Here is a 21,010-nt window from a genome sequence, read left to right as displayed (position 1 = left end):
GTGTTTTTTTAAACCAATTGTCCACAACTTCTAGATGAAGGGCATTATCCGTGGTACAGATCTGGGCAAGCGATATTCAATTATTTAAATTTTTATTGCCTTAAGTTAAAAAAATTAGTTCGAGCTAAATATGTATAATTTACTATTTTTTGTGGAACTGTATTTTTTGTAACGAAGTTTGAATTGGATTAAATCAAAATATTTAACTAAAATTATAAACACAGTTTGCTTCTCAGCCGGCCGCTGATCAATTTCCGTATCTTGACCTGTCTGTAGCAAAAAAAATGCCGTGGACCACTGGATTTTACACTTGTTATCCCAGTGTACAGAAAACTTGTGTCCAAAAATCGCAAACTTTTATTTAGGGAGTAGCCCCAGTCGCTTTGTGAAGTTTACTAGGCGCTCTGCTGGCTGGCCTGCCTCCGTTGGCTCGACCTTCTCTCGCTGACCCTGGCGCCGCGGATAAAAGTGGCGGTGACCTTGGTCGAGGTGCACGAGCAAGGCATCAATAAGCGCACGATGGCGCTGCGGAGTCCGGGCATGTAGGCGATCAAAATAACTGGACAGGCGAAGCAGTAGAGTACTACCAGACTGGACACGGCCGTCATGACCATGTCGCTGACCAATGTGGCCCCCAGGCTGGTGGCGCCAACAAAATCGGTGACCACGCACACCATTACCGGAACCGTGGCCATGACGTAGGCGACCGAAATGAGGATTAGCAACTTCACGGTCGGGTGCATCGGTCTGGTCAGCATCGCCTGAAATGAAACAATGCTATTTATTTTGGAGCATAATAATTGTTGGAGGTTGTAGTAAGACGTAATAAGATTATCAAAGCCCATACATAAGTAATCATGTTGAATATGAATGAAGAGTTATTCGAACGTTCAAAATGATACCTACTTCTGCATGGGTTTTGATATTACCTGCATTTTATAATTGTAGTTTGGCTTTTTATCTTTTGAATTTCGTTATCTAAAAGCAAGGCTGCGAAAATGAGCGGAATTAGACAATTTTGTCAAACGAAATTTGAACATTTGTGATATCGGGGCTTTATTCTTACCTGGAAATAACAGCTATAAAAAGTCTAAAGTATCAACATATTTGCCATCCAATAATAAAATAGTTTTTTAATGCCCAATTAGAGCAAACTAATGAAATATTTTTCAATTCAAAAAGGTTAAAGTAAGGAAATGTTGATCCGCTAAATATAGCTATATTTCGCACCTTTTGAACCTATCTACGCCATAGACTTGGCAAAACCTTCTACAATTTTAGTGAGAATTATATTAATCTGGCGTAAATGTTAAACTATTGTTTAAGGGAATGTCAATTACGTTGCTTTCTTCGGTTTCTTGTATGTAAAATAACCGTGGAACCAAACGAAGGAAATCATGACGCGAGTGATAGGTTAGGTGCAGTCTGCATAAACAAGACACAAATCGCCTTAGACAACCTGTTAAAGTTACGCATTTGTTCTGAGCAGGATCCTGTATCCCTCTCACAAGACTTAGTTTGTAGTTGTTAAAACTGATATCTGATTAAAAACTACGCCGCCCTTCTAAAATCTAATGAAATCATCCAGTGCACCCCCCCGCAAAGTAATTTTTGCCCAAAAGGCCTCATGTAACTAAATCGTGTTGTGTATAGTGTGAATTTATATCCTCTTGAAAGGTCAGTTTTTATAAGATTAGACAATTATAATAATTATATCGAGCAATATGAACATATTGTTTGTTCGCGCATTGCGTCATGTTTATTAGAACTAACAGTTTTTGCCCACCTAATCCCGCATATTCGCAATTTTGTTAGGTCTTCTCTTGAACAATTCTTTCCCTTTTTTACTACCTGTAGTAAAATTTGTAAAAATTGTATGCCGACAGTCACGTTTACGTTGGGGTTCTCTTGCGCGAATGCAATCAAAGAGAAACGTAGGCCTAACTGAAATTGTTGGCATTGCACCTCTTGGCTTAAAATAAAAAGTGCAAGATATTGCACAAAATTACGGCAGATTGGTCATACTCGAGTCCCGATTCCCGCAAAACGCCCAAGTCCCGAGTCCCTCAACATTTGTTTGACACCCAATAATAATTGCCGAGATGAGTCATGCAACGTAATCCCAATCAACGTAAATTGACCTAAAGACAGCTAGTATAAATTTAAAACGCGTTTCCCGGTGGACATTTCTTTCCGAGCACGATGGATTATACACCGGGATTGATCCGTTTATATAGCATCGAGTCATCTTCCTATTTGAAAATAATTTTTGCAAACCTAAACTATCTGTAAAATATTTACTAAATAGTGGTCTATGCTGCCAGAAGGCTTGGGTCAATGTTCTCCTCTAAGATTATGACAGTCATCTCGAATTAATGGCTATTGTATCTGGGAACTTGAGACTTTCTGTGTATCCAGTGCACCACGACCCCTTTAAAGTAATAAATTTTGTTATGTTTAATCACATAAAGGCAAATAAAATTCCCTGACGCCATTGCAGTCCTTAATCTCCATGGATACATCAATTACAATTGCAATTACACATTTGCGCACGAGATCGACCGGGCAGAGCAAGTTACTTAAGGTTACCATCTAAGATAAAATTTTCGTTCTGCTTCGTAGCAAAAATCCTGGTCCGTATTCGCAAGATCTTATAGAGATAGACGCGCTCAATATTGTTTAAAGTGTGGCAACGAATACAACCCATGCAATACTCAACCAAGTGTTGGCCTCTGGCAAATTGGAAATGAGTTCGAAATGCCTAAGGACGAGGGTTACCTTTGTCGTGGTTGCTGGTGCCTTGTCGATGGAGCGTTTGTGAATTGTGGTCGGTGGAGGGGCAGTTTGAGCTGATACCGTAGACTCGTCTGCCCAAACAGAAAAAAGTGCTATGAAAGTATAAAACCACGGCTATCCTGAACAGTTGTACGTTAAATGTATCTAAATTAAACTTTCACTTTACTTGTCCTTGATCTCCTTGGCAAAATGCCTAAACTGACTCGAGTCATTTGGACCAGTGACTTTACTCGAATGAAGTCAGTTAAACGAGTGACTTTAGCTTAATCTATTTCGATCAATTGATCGACTTGTATATAATTGTTTGTTTGAAAGCATTTTGGGTAATCGCGTTATTCACTTCAATTTCTAAACGTAGAACAGTTTTCTTAAAATTGTATCTTGGAAATTGTAAAACACTTTCTTGAAAATTTTAGGTTTGCCAGAAGATATACTTAAAATAATTGGCTGTCGATGACTTAAGATTGCTGAACTAGCCCAGGCGCAAAATATTTAGATAAACATTGGTTGACCTAGATCTAATCCTTGGATACTCCAGTAGGCTACGATTCTTAAATAACTGTTGAATAAGAGTTGATGTAAAGCCTGGAAGTGCTATTTCTCTACCTAATCGTAAGGATAGCCAAACGACAATGATTTGGATAACTCTTTAAATAACCCTAGAACCTATCCAAGTGGCTAATCAATGTGCAACCATTAGGCTAACATTTAAATAAATCCTGGAAAAACCTTATGCTTAGAAATCATTATTATTACAAATTAAATAAACCATTGGGCTAACCCTTGACCAACTCTGAGGGGAACAAGCGCTAACTTACTTAACCCTATCATAAATTGGTAGAGTTGTTGCTCTTAGCGCGCCTACCAACTTATCAACGTACATTAAGGCCTATAAAGTCGGGGACTTTCCCTGGGACTTACCCAGCCCCCGTTCGCCGGTCGAATGGGGCGCGGGTCGCACCGAGGTGCGGTAGTACTTGTGCAAGGCGTAGAAGAGGTTCACCCCGATTATGATGAGCTCTACGAACCAGATAATGGCCGCCAGAAGGAGGTGGACGTTGTTCATTGGACTCCAGACTCGGGAGCAGAGAGCCGCGTCTGTTCCTGCGGCAGGAGACGTTTTTTGTAAAAAAGTTAAAAAGAAAGAATCTTACCAAAAACACTATTATATTTGGCACGCTATCCCCAGATATAGCATAGGGAAAAAAATAGAGCAGACTCGTTAAAAGTGCAACGGGAGTATAGTAACTTAAATAGCTGATACTGCGTTTTAAATTAATTAATGATATTCTAAAACAGAATAAAAGTTAATATGGCGTATCGAAACGCATCTCAATTGGGCGTGAAAAAAAACTAGACAAATCGTTGGCTACCCCTGTTTAAAGTCATTCAATTGCCGACAAACCTTAAGTTCTTCACGTGCGGCTAAACTAAATAACTGCACTTATGTGAAGTCACAATGGAAATCTAAAGGATGCAAAGATGGGTTCACAAAAAGGCCATGAGCGCTACTAACTTGAAATGCACCGGTACCCTCCGTAGTAACCCGGCATACAGTCGCAATGCTTGATGCAGTTCCATCCGAAGGCAGCCGGCAAACTGTAGATGAACGGCAAGATCCACGTAATCGAAATGATGACGTAGGCCCTCCTCTTTTTCATCTGAAGTTTCATAAATGTATTGAACATGACCATGCAGACTTCAGCTGTGATTTGTTTACCGCATACTGTAGTTCGCGCTATAACTTATCTTGTTTTTTAGTAATAATGCTCTTAACACAATATTGCATTATATTAGCCTGGACAAGGCAATAAGTTAACATCATAATATTGCCAGTTGTAGCTAGATAATTAATGCCATAGCCGAAAAAGTTGCATAAATCGACATCATCTTTATAAAGAAATTTCGATCCGCACTTGTATCATCAACATTTAGTGTGTTACAAGTGCGTATAGAAAACACTTCTAATCAAGATGATGTCCATTTACTTATTATCAAGCTAAATTGCAAGTCGGTGTATAATGTACCCGTAGCTATTTGCCAGTTATATTATCTAATCGATATTGTGTTCAAGACCTGCTGCTTGTCCACATGCCTACATTTGTCACTCGAAGAATAGATTGTCTCTTAATTGCAGTTAAAGATTCAGCGCTATAGCGATCGTAAATAGATTCACTCAAAGACACAAATTTTCAGTCGAATGGATGGAAAAAAGAGATCAATTTCCCGCGCGCTGATCCCAGCTATCGATTACCAAAGCCCTTATTCATGTAAAGAACTTGTAGTTCTTCTCTCCAAACCAGCAAAAAACTAGCCGCCTTAGCACTGATGCAGCAGCAACATTGCACGTGCCGTTGTACATTGTTAATCAAGGATACGGTTTTCGTTGTTTTTCCAAACCACAGCAAGCCTGATGGTTTGCGAAAAAACACAGCCTTGGCCGTGATGCATACGGGCAACCCGATGCCTAATCAAGGAAGGGTGTCGATTTCACAGAGCGGTTGGATGGTGTACTTGCTGTTTGCTTTAAGCTCTAATCACGCGACTCGCATGATCAATTTCCATATGTTTAACCTTTCGGCGGTGGTTTTAAGCCCAGCAGCAAGATCAAAGCTATAGGCCTATATGGCGTTGCTGACACTTTAGTCACCGTACTTAGTTGACCTCACGTAATTATTTTACGTATAACAATGTGTTGTGGAAAGTTTACTTATTTTTTGCATAAACATATGTATACAACAGTAAGAAAATATTCAGTAGCCATCGGTTCGGCTGAACGAATTCATAGGTCAATGTTAAAGGATCGACTTGAATTGAGACAAGAGTTGCAACAGACTTGATATTGGCATTAAACGACGCTGACATATTCACAAGTTTTAGACCTTGATCCATTTACCACTTTGCCTATAGTATTCGTTTAATTGCCATATACTTTATGACCTAAATCATAAAAGTTGCAATTATCAAGGCTCTAGTTTTTTGTCGAGCTTTGATACTATACGATCTAGTATCGTCAAATTGTAAAAGTCAAGGCCTACCTGACTTTAGCAAATTTCGATACTGGAAAGGGCCAGTATCGCTTTAATTGGATGGAATTCCGGGCTTAAATGTGATAAAGTCGGAATAGGAATGATTTGCTTATTCCTTATATTTAAAATTAACTGGTATTAATGTTTTAACTGTGTTTTTCAAAATTATAAAAGGCCCGACAAAGTCTGTGCAAAATTCGATTCATTATATACGTGTAAAAGCAAGTAATTAAAAAATGGCGGGAAAACTAATCCATAAAAAAAATAAAAGGTTTTTAGATTGGAGCTACTTCTCAGAGCAGTCGATTTTTAACATATGCTTGGGTATACCAATATGTTTAGAATAAGACCTGCATTTTAGTGATATATACCCGTTTCAACCTATTTTTTATGTTTATAGTTAAGGCCCGTTTGGCGGTGTAGTTTCGATACTATACCACATGGTATTTGTTCCAGGTTTATCATTACTGGTTTACCATCATCCGGCATCGGCTCAAAAGAGATACCTTATGCCTTATGGCAATCAAAATTCCACCCACTTACCGCCAAGGCTTCCCCGTGGCTCTCGCAGCGGCTAGACGAGCTGCTTGAAGTGCTGAGAAGCCTCAGTCTCAGTTTGGCGTTGGAGCCTCCACTTCGGCCGACAAAGTAAGCGCTGTCGGCGATTCCGTGGATCAAGGCCGACACGTTGCCGCTTAAAATGAGGAAGAAGGCTACCATGAACGCCTTGCGGAAAGCCCACCAGGTCATGATGCTAGTTTGGGATCTGTCGTCCTGGTCGTACCTGGATACACAAGGGAGGCTGATTGTTTCACTTGGACTTAACTTAGCTGAGCACCGTTCAGTGCGATTAGTCCACGATAACATCTGGGACCCGTTGGTCTCTTTGAGCTGCACCACAAACCATTTACGCGGTACAATTTGCTTATCGGGCACTTATGAACAACGCCAGCGATTTGACATCTAGGATTAAACCTCAACATAGTGCTTATGCTTTTAGAAAGCACAAAAACAACTAAAGTCCGTGTGAATTAAATTCGTCTACTTGTGTTCGTAATTTGGTAAAGTTGCTTCCGAAGCATTTGCTTAGTATAAAAAAATATTTTGATTAACTGTCGAAATCGTAAGGCTGCAAAATGTTGCACAACAAATGTATACTGTACGTGCTCATCGGTTTGCGGCGTTTATAGGAAACATCCAGTGTTGAAATGACTCAAGTCATTAACTTGGCTTAAATGCACTTAAGTCACTGTTTACATGTTACTTGACTTGACTTAAGTCCTTCGACCAAAATGACTTGACTTGGACTTACGTCATTTTGTCAAATAACTTGGAATTATATTAAGTGTTTTTCATTAAAATTTATCTAAAGTTTTGCACATTAAACACTTTTATTGCTGTATACTGCGTTTATGTTATATTTTCGTTAAATTGTTTTTATAGTCGGACGAGTTTACCAATTTTAATAGTTTACCAGATTCCTTTTTGTCAATGACATGACTTGAAATTGACTTGCTCTCATAATGACTTGAATTGGGAAACAAATGACGTCGACTGCAACTTTACTTGTTATTTTGCAAAGGACGTGACTTGGGCTTGAGTTTTTTTCAAATGAATCGACTGAGACTGTTTTACAACATTGGGAACAACTATTAGTTCTATTCCGGTACCAGATTATAGTTATTAATGTAAGAAAACGCGTTACATCGCCAGAAGAACACTAAAAGGCTTCCTTTGCAAAATTTAACCATGACAAGTTTAACACAAAACATTTACTTTTACATGGGCAACGTCAGGCATTCGGTGAAACACACTGGTTTCTAACAAGTATCGTTACTTCTTAAAGTTTGTACATTTAAAACCACTCACTTAAAGAATAGCAACATGGAATTTATGGATAAACGACATTATGGGATTACCTTTTGGTTTTATTTCAACGAAGATTCAAAATTGAAATCCGGCTTCATCATCTCACAATTATCCTCTTTAACTTAGAAAATTAAAGAACCACCGGTCTAGTGTACGATAGACCTGAGAATTGCTATCGACAACTAGATTTTTGCCTACCCGGGCCCGTTTAGATTTTTGTTAAGCTGCAACCTTTTATTCCCACAAAATGGTTGTTCGACAATTGACAAAGTAAAACAAATGTTGTTTTGCGCAATTTCGAAATAAATGAAAAACAGTTCGCAGTAAAATGAGGCCTCGGAAGTCGTAGACGCGAAAAATTAGCGAGAAAGTGATTAAGCCCAACAACGGTCAACCACAAAACTGCGCTGTAAACAAAACAAAAGCTCCTCTCGACCCACTATTGTTTTCGTCGGTTTACGTGTGTAAGCTTGCCAGCTGCTTATTCATTTCCGCCGGTGATTATAAAGCCAATCATTTAACATTTCGCTTTTGCTTCGTACCCAGGCCATCGTTCTAAGCGACTTGTGTGACACAGATTTGTCACGTCGCTGTGTTTTGCAATTCATTAATTCCGCTCGATCCAAATACTTTTTACTGATTACTGAATAAGAGCGGATATTCGCCTGCCGTGGACTATGTTATGCTGTTGTCGTTTTTCGATTTGCACCCAGCTGCGGGATAATGATTAGTTTCTCGTTGTGCGATTTCCCTGGCTGACAGATTAACCTAAGTGAGCCTGTGTTCCACAACAAACGTTTGCAACGCTCCTTCGAAAGATTAATTAACCATATCGATAATTTCGTACATATCAATTGTATCGCTATAGCTCAGTGATTTTTAAACGGTGTTCTGCGGAACACTTTCCGTGAAAGCTAGCCAGGTGTTCCACAAGTAATTTATTAATTTTACATTCAATGGAATACACGCCCGGTCAAAGATCATTGGTCTAACTCTAACACAATCGATTTAAATAACTTTAATGTATTAAAAGTAAGTATCCACCCCAGTTTATGTTTTCCATTTATTTTCTTATTTATTGTTATGTAATATTAAGACACGTTGCGTATAGGATTGTAATTGCGTGGGCCTGTTTCTGTTTAAGTAAATTAAAGTCTTTAAGGTAAAATTTAATCCTGCTGAAAGAGTTAGTGTTTTTGCTCTGATTTGGGAGGTCCGATATGACATTGATGTAATCATTAAAAGTAGGTTGTTATGTGATAGCTAATAAGTCAATAATCTATAGGTATTTAAACCACCGTTAACAACACATCGTTTCCTAACTTAGAGGGTGATTTTTTTTACAAATTTTGTAAGTTAACAATCGAGAAAAAGTAAGCTTCGAAACGCATGTGATACGACTGCTGAAGTTTCCCAACTCGGGTATCAGAATTAAACGCGGAATATCGGATATCCGTAATTTCGATATCATGAAGCCAATATTAAACCAACACAAGTAATGCAAAGCAGGCAAGCAGTCGAGCCCTGGCTCATTCAAGGCTCAATCTCGAAACACAACATACTCGATGCGATGTTACTTGCAGTCAGAAAACGTGTTTACGTTCTATGACCTCGTCCAGTGATTGATAGAGGCATGACAGCAATTGCGGTGTGTGTGATTCCGGCGTCGACCCTAAACCGGAAGGGGGCAAGCTGAACTCTCTTGAGTACCGCTCCTCCCTTACTGCGAGGAAAGTCAGTTGCATCTTGCTCGCAACACACAACACGAGGATTAAACAAAACACTCGCGTCGCATTGGGCACCGTCATCATCACAGACTCGCTAAGGGGAATCAGTTAGGTCGATTTGCGCTAAGGGGAATCAATCAGGTCGACTTCGAAATCTAAATGTTGCCTATAGCGGTGATATAGGTTGTCTTGACCAGATGCGGACCCCAGGATTTTTGTTTGGGAGAGTCCATGAAATTTAGTAGAGATGACGTCACAAACTTACGTCAAAACGTTACGCTGCAACGCAATTTATCTTAAAAGCAAATTGTTTTGTAAAGCGAACTCATACGCAAATGTGCAGCTGAAATGTGGTCTAAAGGCACGAAGCGCGAACAAACAACGTTTATGTAGATACAACTTGCAAAACCTTTAGTTAAAAGAATTACGTGATGCATAAACACATAACGATATTTGCATAATGGCTTGAATAATGGGATTTGTAGTTTAATTCAACAAGGATTTTACTTGTAAAATTTCGCCCGTGCTGGACTTTATTTGAAACGTATAATGCCATGTTAAAAACGGTAAGAATAATTAGATTTTTTGGCATTTGACTTGAAATGAGCCAACAATAAAATGTGTATTGTTTTTACATACAAAGGGGCTAACAAAAAAATATTGATGATTTAAGGCTTTCGACGCTACAATGATTACATTTACATCAACCTTGTTTCAGGGTACTTTTTCAAATAAAAAAACACTGGTGTGGATTGGGACACTTCTATATTAACTGGAAATACTGGGAGAGGGATTTTAGCTTGGATATTTATCGAAAAAGGCTTGACCTGGGCCTTTTTACCGAAAAAAACTTAAATTCGAATTTGTGCCTTTAAAAAGTGAATTAACCGAACTGTTCCGAAGTATTATTTGTTTTACACACTCACTTTCTGCGCTTGATATGACCTAATCTGCGCAGTTCACTTTAGGTGTGGCATTGTGACAAATCACTTGACTTGGAGTTCAGTCATTTACGCAAATCGCTCAAATTATACTCACGTGTTTAGGTGGTGTCAAGGTAAAATGATTGACAGAATTGGTTTATTTACAGATTTTGTGTAAAAGTTTTTGTTTTGTCTTTTAGACGTGTCTTGAGATAACATTTACGCGTATGACATAATTACAATATAAATCAATTGTTGGTTTGTACACCGAAAGCCATCGCAGACTCACCGAATCTGTTGATCTATGATCTTAGTTATTAACACACATATATGTGTGAATGTTTCGTTGTTGGTTTGTACTGCGAATTCAGCTTTCATATTTGTCGTAAATGACCTGACTTATACTAAATTTATTTCGCAAAAAAATCTAAATTAACATTGGCGTGATTTCGAAATGATCTGTTTACAGCAGTGTGAAGTATGGACGTCGCTTTAGGCGCAAACTTTTCAGATTGCAAGCATTCGCAGCGGACATTGCGGTTGCTTACGATCAAACAAAAAACTTCCTGCGTTGCTTTGTTGATGCGGCCGTAAACATAAACATATACGCGGTTGATTTCGCAATTTATATTTGTTGAGGCTCAGATAAAAAAATATCAGCAAGGATCAATCAGCAATATAAATTAAGCAGCTGGTATTATTGTATGCAAAACGTCATTTACCAAGCTGTTGTAGTGAATGTTTTGTAGACCCTTCGAATTATTGATGAAGATTATTGATTACTGTTCTTTTGAGTAATTAAAACGAATTAGAAATTTGAAAAAGGATGAATCTGACAATATCCGTAAATTATGAAGGTTGATCATTTCGGTCGAAATCTTTAATACAAGAGTTATAGTTCGAAATAAATGATTCAGAATCCGCCCCGAACAATGTGCTTTAGCCAGGTGCATACTATTTCGTCCAAATTACTTCAACGATGGCCAGTTACGACTGAAAGTCATTAAACACACAAAATCCATCATTTTTGTGGCTTGTGACGTTTCCTAAATGCTTGTGACATTTCCCAAGACACATATAGTTATATAAAAACAAATAATGTTTAAACGCCTCTGCCAATAAGCAGAAGTCCTATAGCATGGCGAAGCATTGGGGTTTGATTTTCACTAAAGGCTGTTTGTCTATGCGCTGATTTAACGAAAATAACTGGAATTATGAATTGAAATCTAATACTGTACCGGTATACGTTGGATTTTTTGCTTTGCATGAAACCCTTTAGGGGCCTATAGCCTTACGCCTCCTATATAAGAGTCACTAAACACTTATGTTTTCGCCAGTTGCATATATGTGAAAACTGCAGGGTCAGGCGTTTGCGATTAGAAGCCAATCCATTTTGCAAATGGAAACGCACTTGCGTTAAAACATTTTGCCAACACCTGGGTCAAAATTGCTGATAAACAAGTGAAGTGGATTACGTGATACATAATTGTTGTACTTTCACATGTTTTTTCCCATGGGTGACATGTACAGTGAATAATGAATTCCCGCCAATTTGGATTTAATTTAGCTAACTTATACCTTACGAGGAAATTAAAATCTTAAAAGTTAATAACACGAGCGATTCGCAAAATCCAGTGTTGTAATGACTTAAGTCAATGACTTGACTTAAGTGCACTTAAGTCGCTGTTTTTAAATGAATTGACTTGACTTGACTTGAGTCTTTTGGGCAAATGACTTGACTTGACTTAAGTCAGTTGGACAAATGACTTGGGTTAAAATAAATTGTTTTAACAATTGCAATTTATAAAATTGCGTTATTTATTCCAATCTTTGCACATAAAAAAATTTGCTTGTGCTGCTTTTATGTTATTTTTTACTTGAGTTGCTCATAATAATCGGAGGAGTTTTCCGGTTTTCGTAATTTAAAGTTTTATTTTTTTGACAAGGGCTGGACTTGAAATTGACTTGCTCTAATTATAACTTGACTGGGACTTGACTTGGGCAACCGATGACTTGGACTGGGACTTGACTTGTTATTTATTCAAAAAGACTTGACTTGGACTTAAGTTATTTTACGAATGACTTGACTGGGACTTAAGTTATTTCAAAATGACTTGTTTACAACACTGGCAAAATCATTGGTGTCGAAATAGGTGACACTATAGTCTTGCTATTGAGTTGGGGACGCCACAAACATGTTTATAAGAAGCTGCAGTTTGCCCGAGTGATGAATATGTTTAGCTTAACAACTTGGAAAACTTTACATTAGTACGTTACCATTTTATCAATTTCGCCTGTAAACCATACTAACATACTGTCACTTGTGATTCGATCGAAAGTATTTTTTGCCTAAAGCTGTGATCATCGGTATCGGAATAAAATGCGAAGTATCATACATTCTAATAATTAAATGTACCTTTTAATTAGAAAACGTTGCGTTAGTTTTCTAACATGGCTATAATGCCAATATGTTTCGACATTACCAGCACATAGTTTTAATCAAGTCCCCGCGTAACAGCCGTGATCCGAACGTATCGCCACCCATAATTGCGACGCGCGAATACATAATCTTTCATATACCCTGGCATCGAAAAATATTTTCGTTCATTGAGTCATGTCTCAGTATAGCGGGCAGGGAACGACGCGATATAAATCGAACGTTTGCTCGTGATTTTAGACTTAGTCGGGCGCCTGTGCTATACGGCGTACAGTTTCCGAGAAAAAACAGACCGCCCGACGCCCTAGCCCCAAAGCGTCGTGCTTTGTCTATTCGGCGCTTTGGGTAAGTTTGGGGTCAAATAGGGTTACGCCCTACCAACCCACGCGGACGCCACTCTGCGCTTCGTGGGGCTTCAAGTGAACCACATTACCGGGTATGTGCTTGTGATCAAAAATGGCTGCCGAAATTTAGGCTTTAATTCGTTTCGCAATTTATTACTCGGAATCCAAATTAGTTTTCTCCAAATAAAAAAAGTTGTCGTTAATACAGATATTTTGTTTGTTTTGTAGCTTATAAGCAAAGGCCCAGCCAAATAAGTTTCCCTTTGGTGCAAATCGATTTGCAAAGTTGTCAAGCTTTTGTATCGTCCCATCGTTTTTAACGCGTTTTAGTTTCTTTTAAATTAGAAATTATTCTTCCGAGAGCGAAAAGCAGATTTCAATTTATTTTATGCGCGGTTAAGGTAAAGTAAATATATGGTTCACAAAAAAGGGTGATCGTGCCTTTAAAGCACAGTTAGCTTCAATCACGAATCAGATATCTAAGTTTAATAATGCCCGAGCCAAACATTAGCCAATAGTTTTTCTTGTCGTGTTTGTTTATTGAACGAAGACATGTCGTTACATTATGGTAGCGATGTCCGATAATGTCGGATCGGATCCAATACCCGATGCCAAAGTGGTCATATCGGTACTAGTACGATACTATTGGGTAGTATCCGTTCATATCTGATACCAAATTAATACAACAATTCTAGCCATGATTTTCGATGAAACGCAGAGAATTTAAAAGCTGAACTTACTTAACATCAGTAGGTTACTAATTACACTGAAGCAAATTATTTCCTAATGACCATAAACACAGTTTCACTTGGAAGTTTTAATTTCGTCGGTTTGCTTGTGAGTACAGTAATGACGCCAATTGGTGTCCGATGGAATCGCGATTTCAGGTTTGCAAAGGAAGTTACGTTAATATCTTTAAACCTCTAAAACCTGGCCATTTGTAGCCTTCTCCCACCTGTGGGTCACGTTTTCCGCTGGGCTGTGGTTCCGTTCGAAGGCGATCATGTAGTTGACCAGTGTGTAGGTGAACAGCAGGCCCAGTGCCATGTTGGCGGTCAGCACGCTTGTGACGTAACAGTAGACGTGATTGTGCTTGAGTTTGCTTCGATTGAAGGCGATGGCGACCACGACAAGCAAGTTGAATAAGCACTGTGAAAAAATGGGAAACTGTACATCAAAATCATTGTAGGTTAAAGAGGTACACTAAAGAAGGCTACCGTTTTAAAAATGTTTTAAATAGTTTTGTTAGAAAATGGCAAAGTGTAAGCAATGGAGTAGAACATTTCGACTTGACTTACGTATACTCATAGATTACTATTTTTAAATGACTTGAATTGACTCAAGTCTTTAGGACAAATGGCATGGGTTGAAATGAATTTTTTTAGCAATTTGACTTGGACTGCGACTTGCTATCTATTCGAAAAAATTCACTTGAACTTAACGTTAATTACGAATGACTTGGCTGGGACATTAATTATTTATGAATGACTTGTTTACAACACTGATTGCACGTATAACTGTATGTGGAACCGCGTAAATGTTTCAAACATCTTGTTAAACAACCAGAACTATTATGGGTAGTTTATCGCGAAAGTTCAAACCTATAATTGGCGTGAAAAGGCGTTATATAAAACACAGACTTTCACTTTCATGACTGCAATGAAACTGCCACATAATAACAAAAGTAACACCCCCCGTTTTTTGTGTTTATTCGAGATTCGTACTCACTATACTCAGCAATAAGGCCGTCGTAATGTGCTTTTAAGTCGCCAGTATTAATATCTTTGCGAAGCTGGATTTTCTGATCTTGCGTGAATTAAACGAAATGGCTTGAAACAAAACCGAGCCTAATTAAAATACCTTGGCGGAGTACAAGAATGAGTTTTGCAATGACTATAATTACGCTAATTTCAAGTGAAAAACAGTTTGTTAATATATTAGAAAGTAAGCATAAATTTATTTGTTAGACTTCATTTAATTGCTGTTTGTTACTGACGTGGAGAAGTAACATAAGTGAAAACACGTAAATGCAATGCTAGGTCTTTTTTACAAGCAGGGGGGCACAAGGGTTGAGAGCCTATCGAAGGGGCCACGAAACAGGGATGCGGAGTCGGAGTCGGTTTGTTTTTGCTGGAGTCGGACTCGGGACTCGAGTAAGACCTTGTAAAACTACCAGAGTCTCGAGTCCGACATGCGCATGCGCAGAACCGAATTTTAAAACTGACATGGCCGCCAAATGGAAATTGTAAAGGTGGAATATTTTCCAACCATGTATTTGTAAGTGAATGAAATATACGACACCCCTATAAGTGGATTGCTGAATATCCACGTTATTTTAGTTACGTAAATTGGTGAAATACAGGCTGTAGAGTCAGGGCCGGACTCGGGACTCGACGAAATCGCACATTTGAGCGGAGTCGGACTCGGGTTTATTTTTTTCGCCGGAGTCGGACTCGGGTTATTTTTAACCGACTCCGCAGCCCTGCCACGAAGCATAAAAGGTTGAGAACCACTGGTCTAGGAAATGAAATATGGTAAGCCTAAACAGTGAATGGTCAAATATATTTTCCTCGAAGCTAAGCCACTGCGCGTTTTAACTACAGCCGGATATCCGTTCAGCGGTTGTTTTAAACAGATGAGGTTATATTGCGTGCCTCGTTTGTTGACAGAATGGACACGACACGAAAACAATACGAGCAATTAGTCAGTTTTGCATGCGGACTCCGTTTTCCTGAAAAGTTTGCAAATTTACATTGAGATCCCCGCCAGACCGGTGGTTCGTAAACCCTTACTATATAGGTAAAAAAGAGGGAAGTTATTTAATATAGGTAGAAATTTTGACTACAAAATTTAATAAAAATTAAAAATAAACTTTTGCGGGAATAAAAGTCCGTTTCGCCGAATATTTGACTTTGTAAGTCCAAAAGACTATTTTGTACACTATTGACATTACTTAAAAATTACATATTCGTTTGAAACATTTACATCACATAATTGTGTATTTTGAGTTTGGCCACAAGGTAATTTTGTTACTGATACGATATATGGCACATGTTTATTAGCGAAAATTTACATCATACTTTCAAATATTGAGATTTGTTTGAAAACTTTTTTTTAGTGTTTCTGCTCAAGAAATTAGATGACTACATGTGTTTGATATCCTACTGTATAGTGTACTTAACGTGTATCGAAATTTACACAATAATCACTTTCAACGGGTGTATACAATAACAAACAATGTACGTCATAAAAGGGGTGGGCAATTATTTTTGACAGGCGGACACTTGAGAAACAGAAATTATCTTGGAGGACTGAGTCAAAAAGGTATCGGAAATACACCTAATATAAAATGTAATTGTCAGCAGAAATTATCCTTGTTTAGACAAGCCGATGTGATTAGAAATACGTAAGGATGCCTATCAAGTGTAATTTGTTCAATAACATCTTTTAAAATTTGAAAAAATCGTAAAGGCCTATATTTGCTTCAAAAAGTTTTATGAACATTTGGCCCCGGGTCGGACTAAATTGCTTGGCAAGCTTGACCTGGCTCGTGGGTCGTCGTTTGCCCAGGGCTGGCATAAAGTGTTGTTTCCGATGTTAAGCGTGGCAAAAATCGAAACAAATAGGAAAAAAAAATATGTTAATTAGAAGATTTTAGTGGCAATATTTTTGACGCCTAAAAAATAAATATTTGCAACTCATAAAACTCACGAGGTCGTGGATTTCTCAAAGATCGACATTGAATAGAGCGGAGGCGCCGTTCAAGCGGCGTTAGACTTACAAAACGTTTCAACCATACTTTATTTTCGTCTAAAATTAGAGGAAGACGAAATTTCCCAAACCAGTCGGCCTCAGAGCGATAGTTAGCAAATAAACAACGGCTGCGAATCTAATCTTAAACTCCCCGAAAACCGCACACGGAGTGTTTACCACAATCATACATCGAAAATAATAAGAACATCTGGCCTAGTTCCCCGCATTGCAACTACAGCTGCGAAATAATTGCGCTTGAATATAGTGTGTAGACATGTGAGTGATGAGGAAAAGATAACATATGATCATGTGTATGGTTGTGTATATAATTATCCAAATTTTTTTTCGGATTGGTTTCCTAAAAGTGCTTACTTGTGATACGTCGTAGTTGGATTTTTCTTTGGAAATTTTAACCATATGCTTATTCCTCACGTCACTCGTTTCTATTCACAGGTTGGGTGGTTTCTTCATACAACAATACAAACCCTCGTACGCTGGCCTTAACACTTGTTGTGTATTAATACCCAAAAACAACTTAATAACTTTTGGTTACTTATTCCACACATCCGAAAGATTGTACAAATGCCCCGATGGGTTCAAACCACTGCGTTAGGGAATTTAGGTGTATTTCTAAAACTATTCAAGAACTCTACAAAGGCAAAAAAACACGAAGGCCAACAGTCGGCCTGTCGCACTGCGCAGAGGGCCTACGCGCATCGGGTCAACCATCCGGATGACGTCATTCCGTCCCCGATTGTCACGTGCGTGGCGCGGAGCGGTTTGTTGATGTTTCGCCGAGCTGGTTTGCAAACTGTGCAGAAATAAACTAGGAGCGTGATTCGCATTTGCAATTAGTCAGTCACCAGCGTGACGGATGAAAACGGTTGTTGCCCGTTTTAGCTTGGTCTGTCAAAACGTCAGGTGCACCTTTTGCGCCGCACTCGCCATTCCCGAAGTGATGACTAAACCATAACCGCAGACCGGGGTAAATGTACAACCATGTGTTAACTTGGTGTACTTGCCATTATAGAGTCGAATCTTATTTCGAAAAAAACACAAAGTAATTATGTGGTGGTCCGCCCCAAATGTGTCCCGCAAAATTTTAGTGAGGCAAAATAAAAAACTTGGTGGGGCATGATTGTTTTTTTACTGGCAAACGATAAAGTATTTTCATGCCATGTATTAGTTTTTGTATAATGCCAAACGTTTTGAACGCAGACGAGGGGACTGGTTGAAACAGTTTAATAATCGCCAAACTACATAACGTCATTGTAGTAAATTTGTTATTCTAAACAACAGAAGGGCCCAATTTTAAATCCAAGACATCAGTATAAAATGCTATTATGTTCATGCAAGGTGAGCACAATCCTTGCATTGGAAATACAATGCGTATTTTAATTTGTTTTATATTTTTTTATTTATTCCAAATTCTTCTATTTTTCCAATTTCTTCCAATTCGAAAAGTTTTGGGGAGGTTACAAAAAGGGCCAGGATTTTCTAAAGATTGGAGTTAAGACATAATAAAATCAAAAAAATAAAATGATGGTAGATGACTTATAAAGGTGATTACTGAAACCAGAGAGGCTTGTAGGGCAAATAAGTTGTTTTTTACCTTTCAGCGTCGAGAAAAGATCGATTGTTTTCCAATAAATAACTAAAACTAAGTCTCGTTTAATAATTGGTAGCCGTCTTTGACCCATACGAGTACAAAACTGACGAACGAAACGAGTTTTTTCAAAGGCAACTGCTGGCGGGCTTAAGGTACAAGTGTCAGGTAGAATCGCGAAGCACAAGTGGAGGAAATGACGGCAAGGGTCGCTTTACAAGGCCCCGCACGGCCCGTATTCCGTTTGCGCCAACACCGACGACTGTTTATCAATGGCGTTTGACGCATGCAGCATTGTTGGCAGTTAGATTGGGCCTGTTATGCGGCTTAAGCCTTGTTTTATTGCGAGCTATAGGTAGTACGCGGCCGAATAACTTATGCTCGCTCCCCGCTTCAAAATAAAATGTATTTTTTGCCCAATGTTTCGTTGATGACAGGATTTCCTATAGTTTACCTTTTCGTCAATTGATCAATTTTTTAGTTTAGCAATGTTGCCCGAAATAATTGCTGGCCCCTACAAAAAAAGACGAGCGAAATTCTGCTTGATTCTATTCAACCATTGATCGTGAGCCAAAGGCACCACGTAAATTCCCAAATGCAACCGGAAATGCGTGAAATAAAAATTAGGGGTTCATTCGGCAGATATTGGCATGGCAAAGCGTTTGTCAACATTAATTAAACGTCACGTTCAAGATATAAAACTCCGCAAAGCTTCAGCATTTCTAGAAAACGTCAGAAATTTTCCTTTCGCCCTTGTTTTAAAACAGGTAAGTTGAATACAGTTGAAATAAGAGTAACATTTTATTGCTTTTCGATATCATTACATATTTAATTATCTGAATACAGGTGGTCCAAACCCATCCCGCGAGCAACATGTGGCTCACAAAATCATTGCCCTTTGCCCAAGGAACTTTGATCAACTTAGTGATCCTCATTATGTTTTCTATTCGCGTACCATTTGAACGGTTACGTACACTGTTTGGTACCAGTTTTAACCAAGAAGTCCCATGAATAAGAAAATTAAGTATATTGTCGACCACCGACGTATATAGAACGTGCTCTGTTTATTTCGCGTTTCATTTAAGCCCAATTAATCTCCAAGACACGGCAGCTAAAATAAGTACTCAATGGCGAGCAAGTGCCTTAAAGTAGAAACAGTCGTTCTATTTGCAAACCACGATAGACTCACCTCGACCACGACGACCATGGTGTAGGGCACAAGGTCGCTTCTGAAGTGAAGGCGACAAGGATGCCGCCAAATTACGCTTCCATTCTCCATAGCACTGACCCAAAGTTCGCTCGGGGGTCGGGTTGTTTGTTTGCTTGAAAACTTCGCCGGCTCCCGCCAAACTTGGCGAGTATTTACGTTCGGTGATGCTATCGGTAAATGCCGCGAGAAAACGGCGCTGAAAAAGAGCCAATCTGCTTCCTGCTTCTCACGTTTAAAAAGATTCCAGAAAAAAACGGCGAACAAATCTGATTTGGGCAGTGACGCGCACCCTGATGCTGTTTTGTTGTCCTATTTCGGCGATATTTCTGTTTTCCAAAACAAAAAAATTTGTTAAGTTGTACATCAGTGGTCGGCAAATATTTTTGTCGTGGCCAAAATACTCGTTCAGAAGCATTTTCAGACAAACTACGTTTAACCAATACGCCAGGATTGTTAATGGGGAGTTAAAGGATACCTGACGCGTGAGGTACGTAACAGAAATCCCAATATACTCGCAATAATGGCATTTATAGTTTAACTGAAATATGAATGAATAGCTTGCGACTAACTAAAAATTGCTAAAAGGCCTACATTTGTACCGCGGTCCAAAGTTTGTCGATCAATGCGGTAGATGAATGTAAAAAGGCCATACACTATAGTATAAGTGGAATGAGCTTTGATTTTCATTATACGCCAATTATATTACCTCCACTCCAGCCATTATGCTCTAAAATTATTCACTTATTTCTACTGAAGTTTGTTGGCCGTTTGGCGACGGATTTTCGACAAATTACAATTGCAAAAATGCGCAAATAAACATGCAATACACCAATGCTTAAATCGTTTTATACTGAAAACTCCAATAAGCGCGTAACTAAGTCGGACAACCGATGTGAAATGCTAACAATGTTCTGCACAGCGAGAAAAACTTCTACAGCGTTCGTCGAAAACTCAAAACAATTCGTTCAGACGCCGATTTTTTCTCTCGTTGTCACTGCATTGTTTTGTATGTGTAATTACATGCACTTCCTGTCTGTTTGTGGTACGGGCTTATACGCCGCGTTCGTTTTTTAAGCGTAAACCGGTACCGTAGAAAAGCGAACCCAACCCTTGCGCTCAAATAAAGTTGCAGTTGGAGTAAAAAAACTAATTTCCGTTGTTTTCTGAAAGCAAACTAAAATTCGGGCGCAGACAGCAATACAGCACTAAAAAACAAATCGAAACTCGCCTCGTCTGATTCAAATCAACAGTCGAACTCTACCGAGAAAAAGAGACCACTCGATAATTTTCTGCCCTACATGGTCCGCGACAGGTTT

General features: G+C 38.8%; 1 protein-coding gene across 1 annotated transcript; it reads right to left on the bottom strand.

The window, feature by feature from the left end:
- Positions 1 to 395: 395 nt before the first annotated feature.
- Positions 396 to 19,763, bottom strand: LOC146136008 (uncharacterized). Its single transcript, XM_083396124.1, has 7 exons — positions 19,674 to 19,763; positions 14,081 to 14,274; positions 6,369 to 6,609; positions 4,313 to 4,457; positions 3,718 to 3,900; positions 2,779 to 2,867; positions 396 to 761 (listed from the first exon to the last, which is right to left on the bottom strand). The coding sequence occupies exons 1-7, from the start codon at positions 19,761 to 19,763 to the stop codon at positions 396 to 398; spliced, it is 1,308 nt and encodes a 435-aa protein (XP_083252250.1).
- Positions 19,764 to 21,010: the final 1,247 nt, after the last annotated feature.

This window comes from Ascidiella aspersa, chromosome 8 (assembly GCF_963924565.1).
Source record: "Ascidiella aspersa chromosome 8, kaAscAspe10.2, whole genome shotgun sequence".
NCBI lineage: Eukaryota > Metazoa > Chordata > Ascidiacea > Phlebobranchia > Ascidiidae > Ascidiella > Ascidiella aspersa.
Note: the sequence above shows the minus strand (reverse complement) of the source record. Positions and strands in the feature narration are given on the sequence as shown.

Coding starts and splice junctions, on each gene's coding strand:
- LOC146136008 (XM_083396124.1), bottom strand. CDS start 19,763: ATGGAGAATGGAAGCGTAATTTGGCGGCATCCTTGTCGCCTTCACTTC. Junction 4,458..6,368: donor GCCACGGGGAAGCCTTGGCG/GTAAGTGGGTGG, acceptor ATGAAACTTCAG/ATGAAAAAGAGGAGGGCCTA. Junction 3,901..4,312: donor AGGGTACCGGTGCATTTCAA/GTTAGTAGCGCT, acceptor CTCCTGCCGCAG/GAACAGACGCGGCTCTCTGC.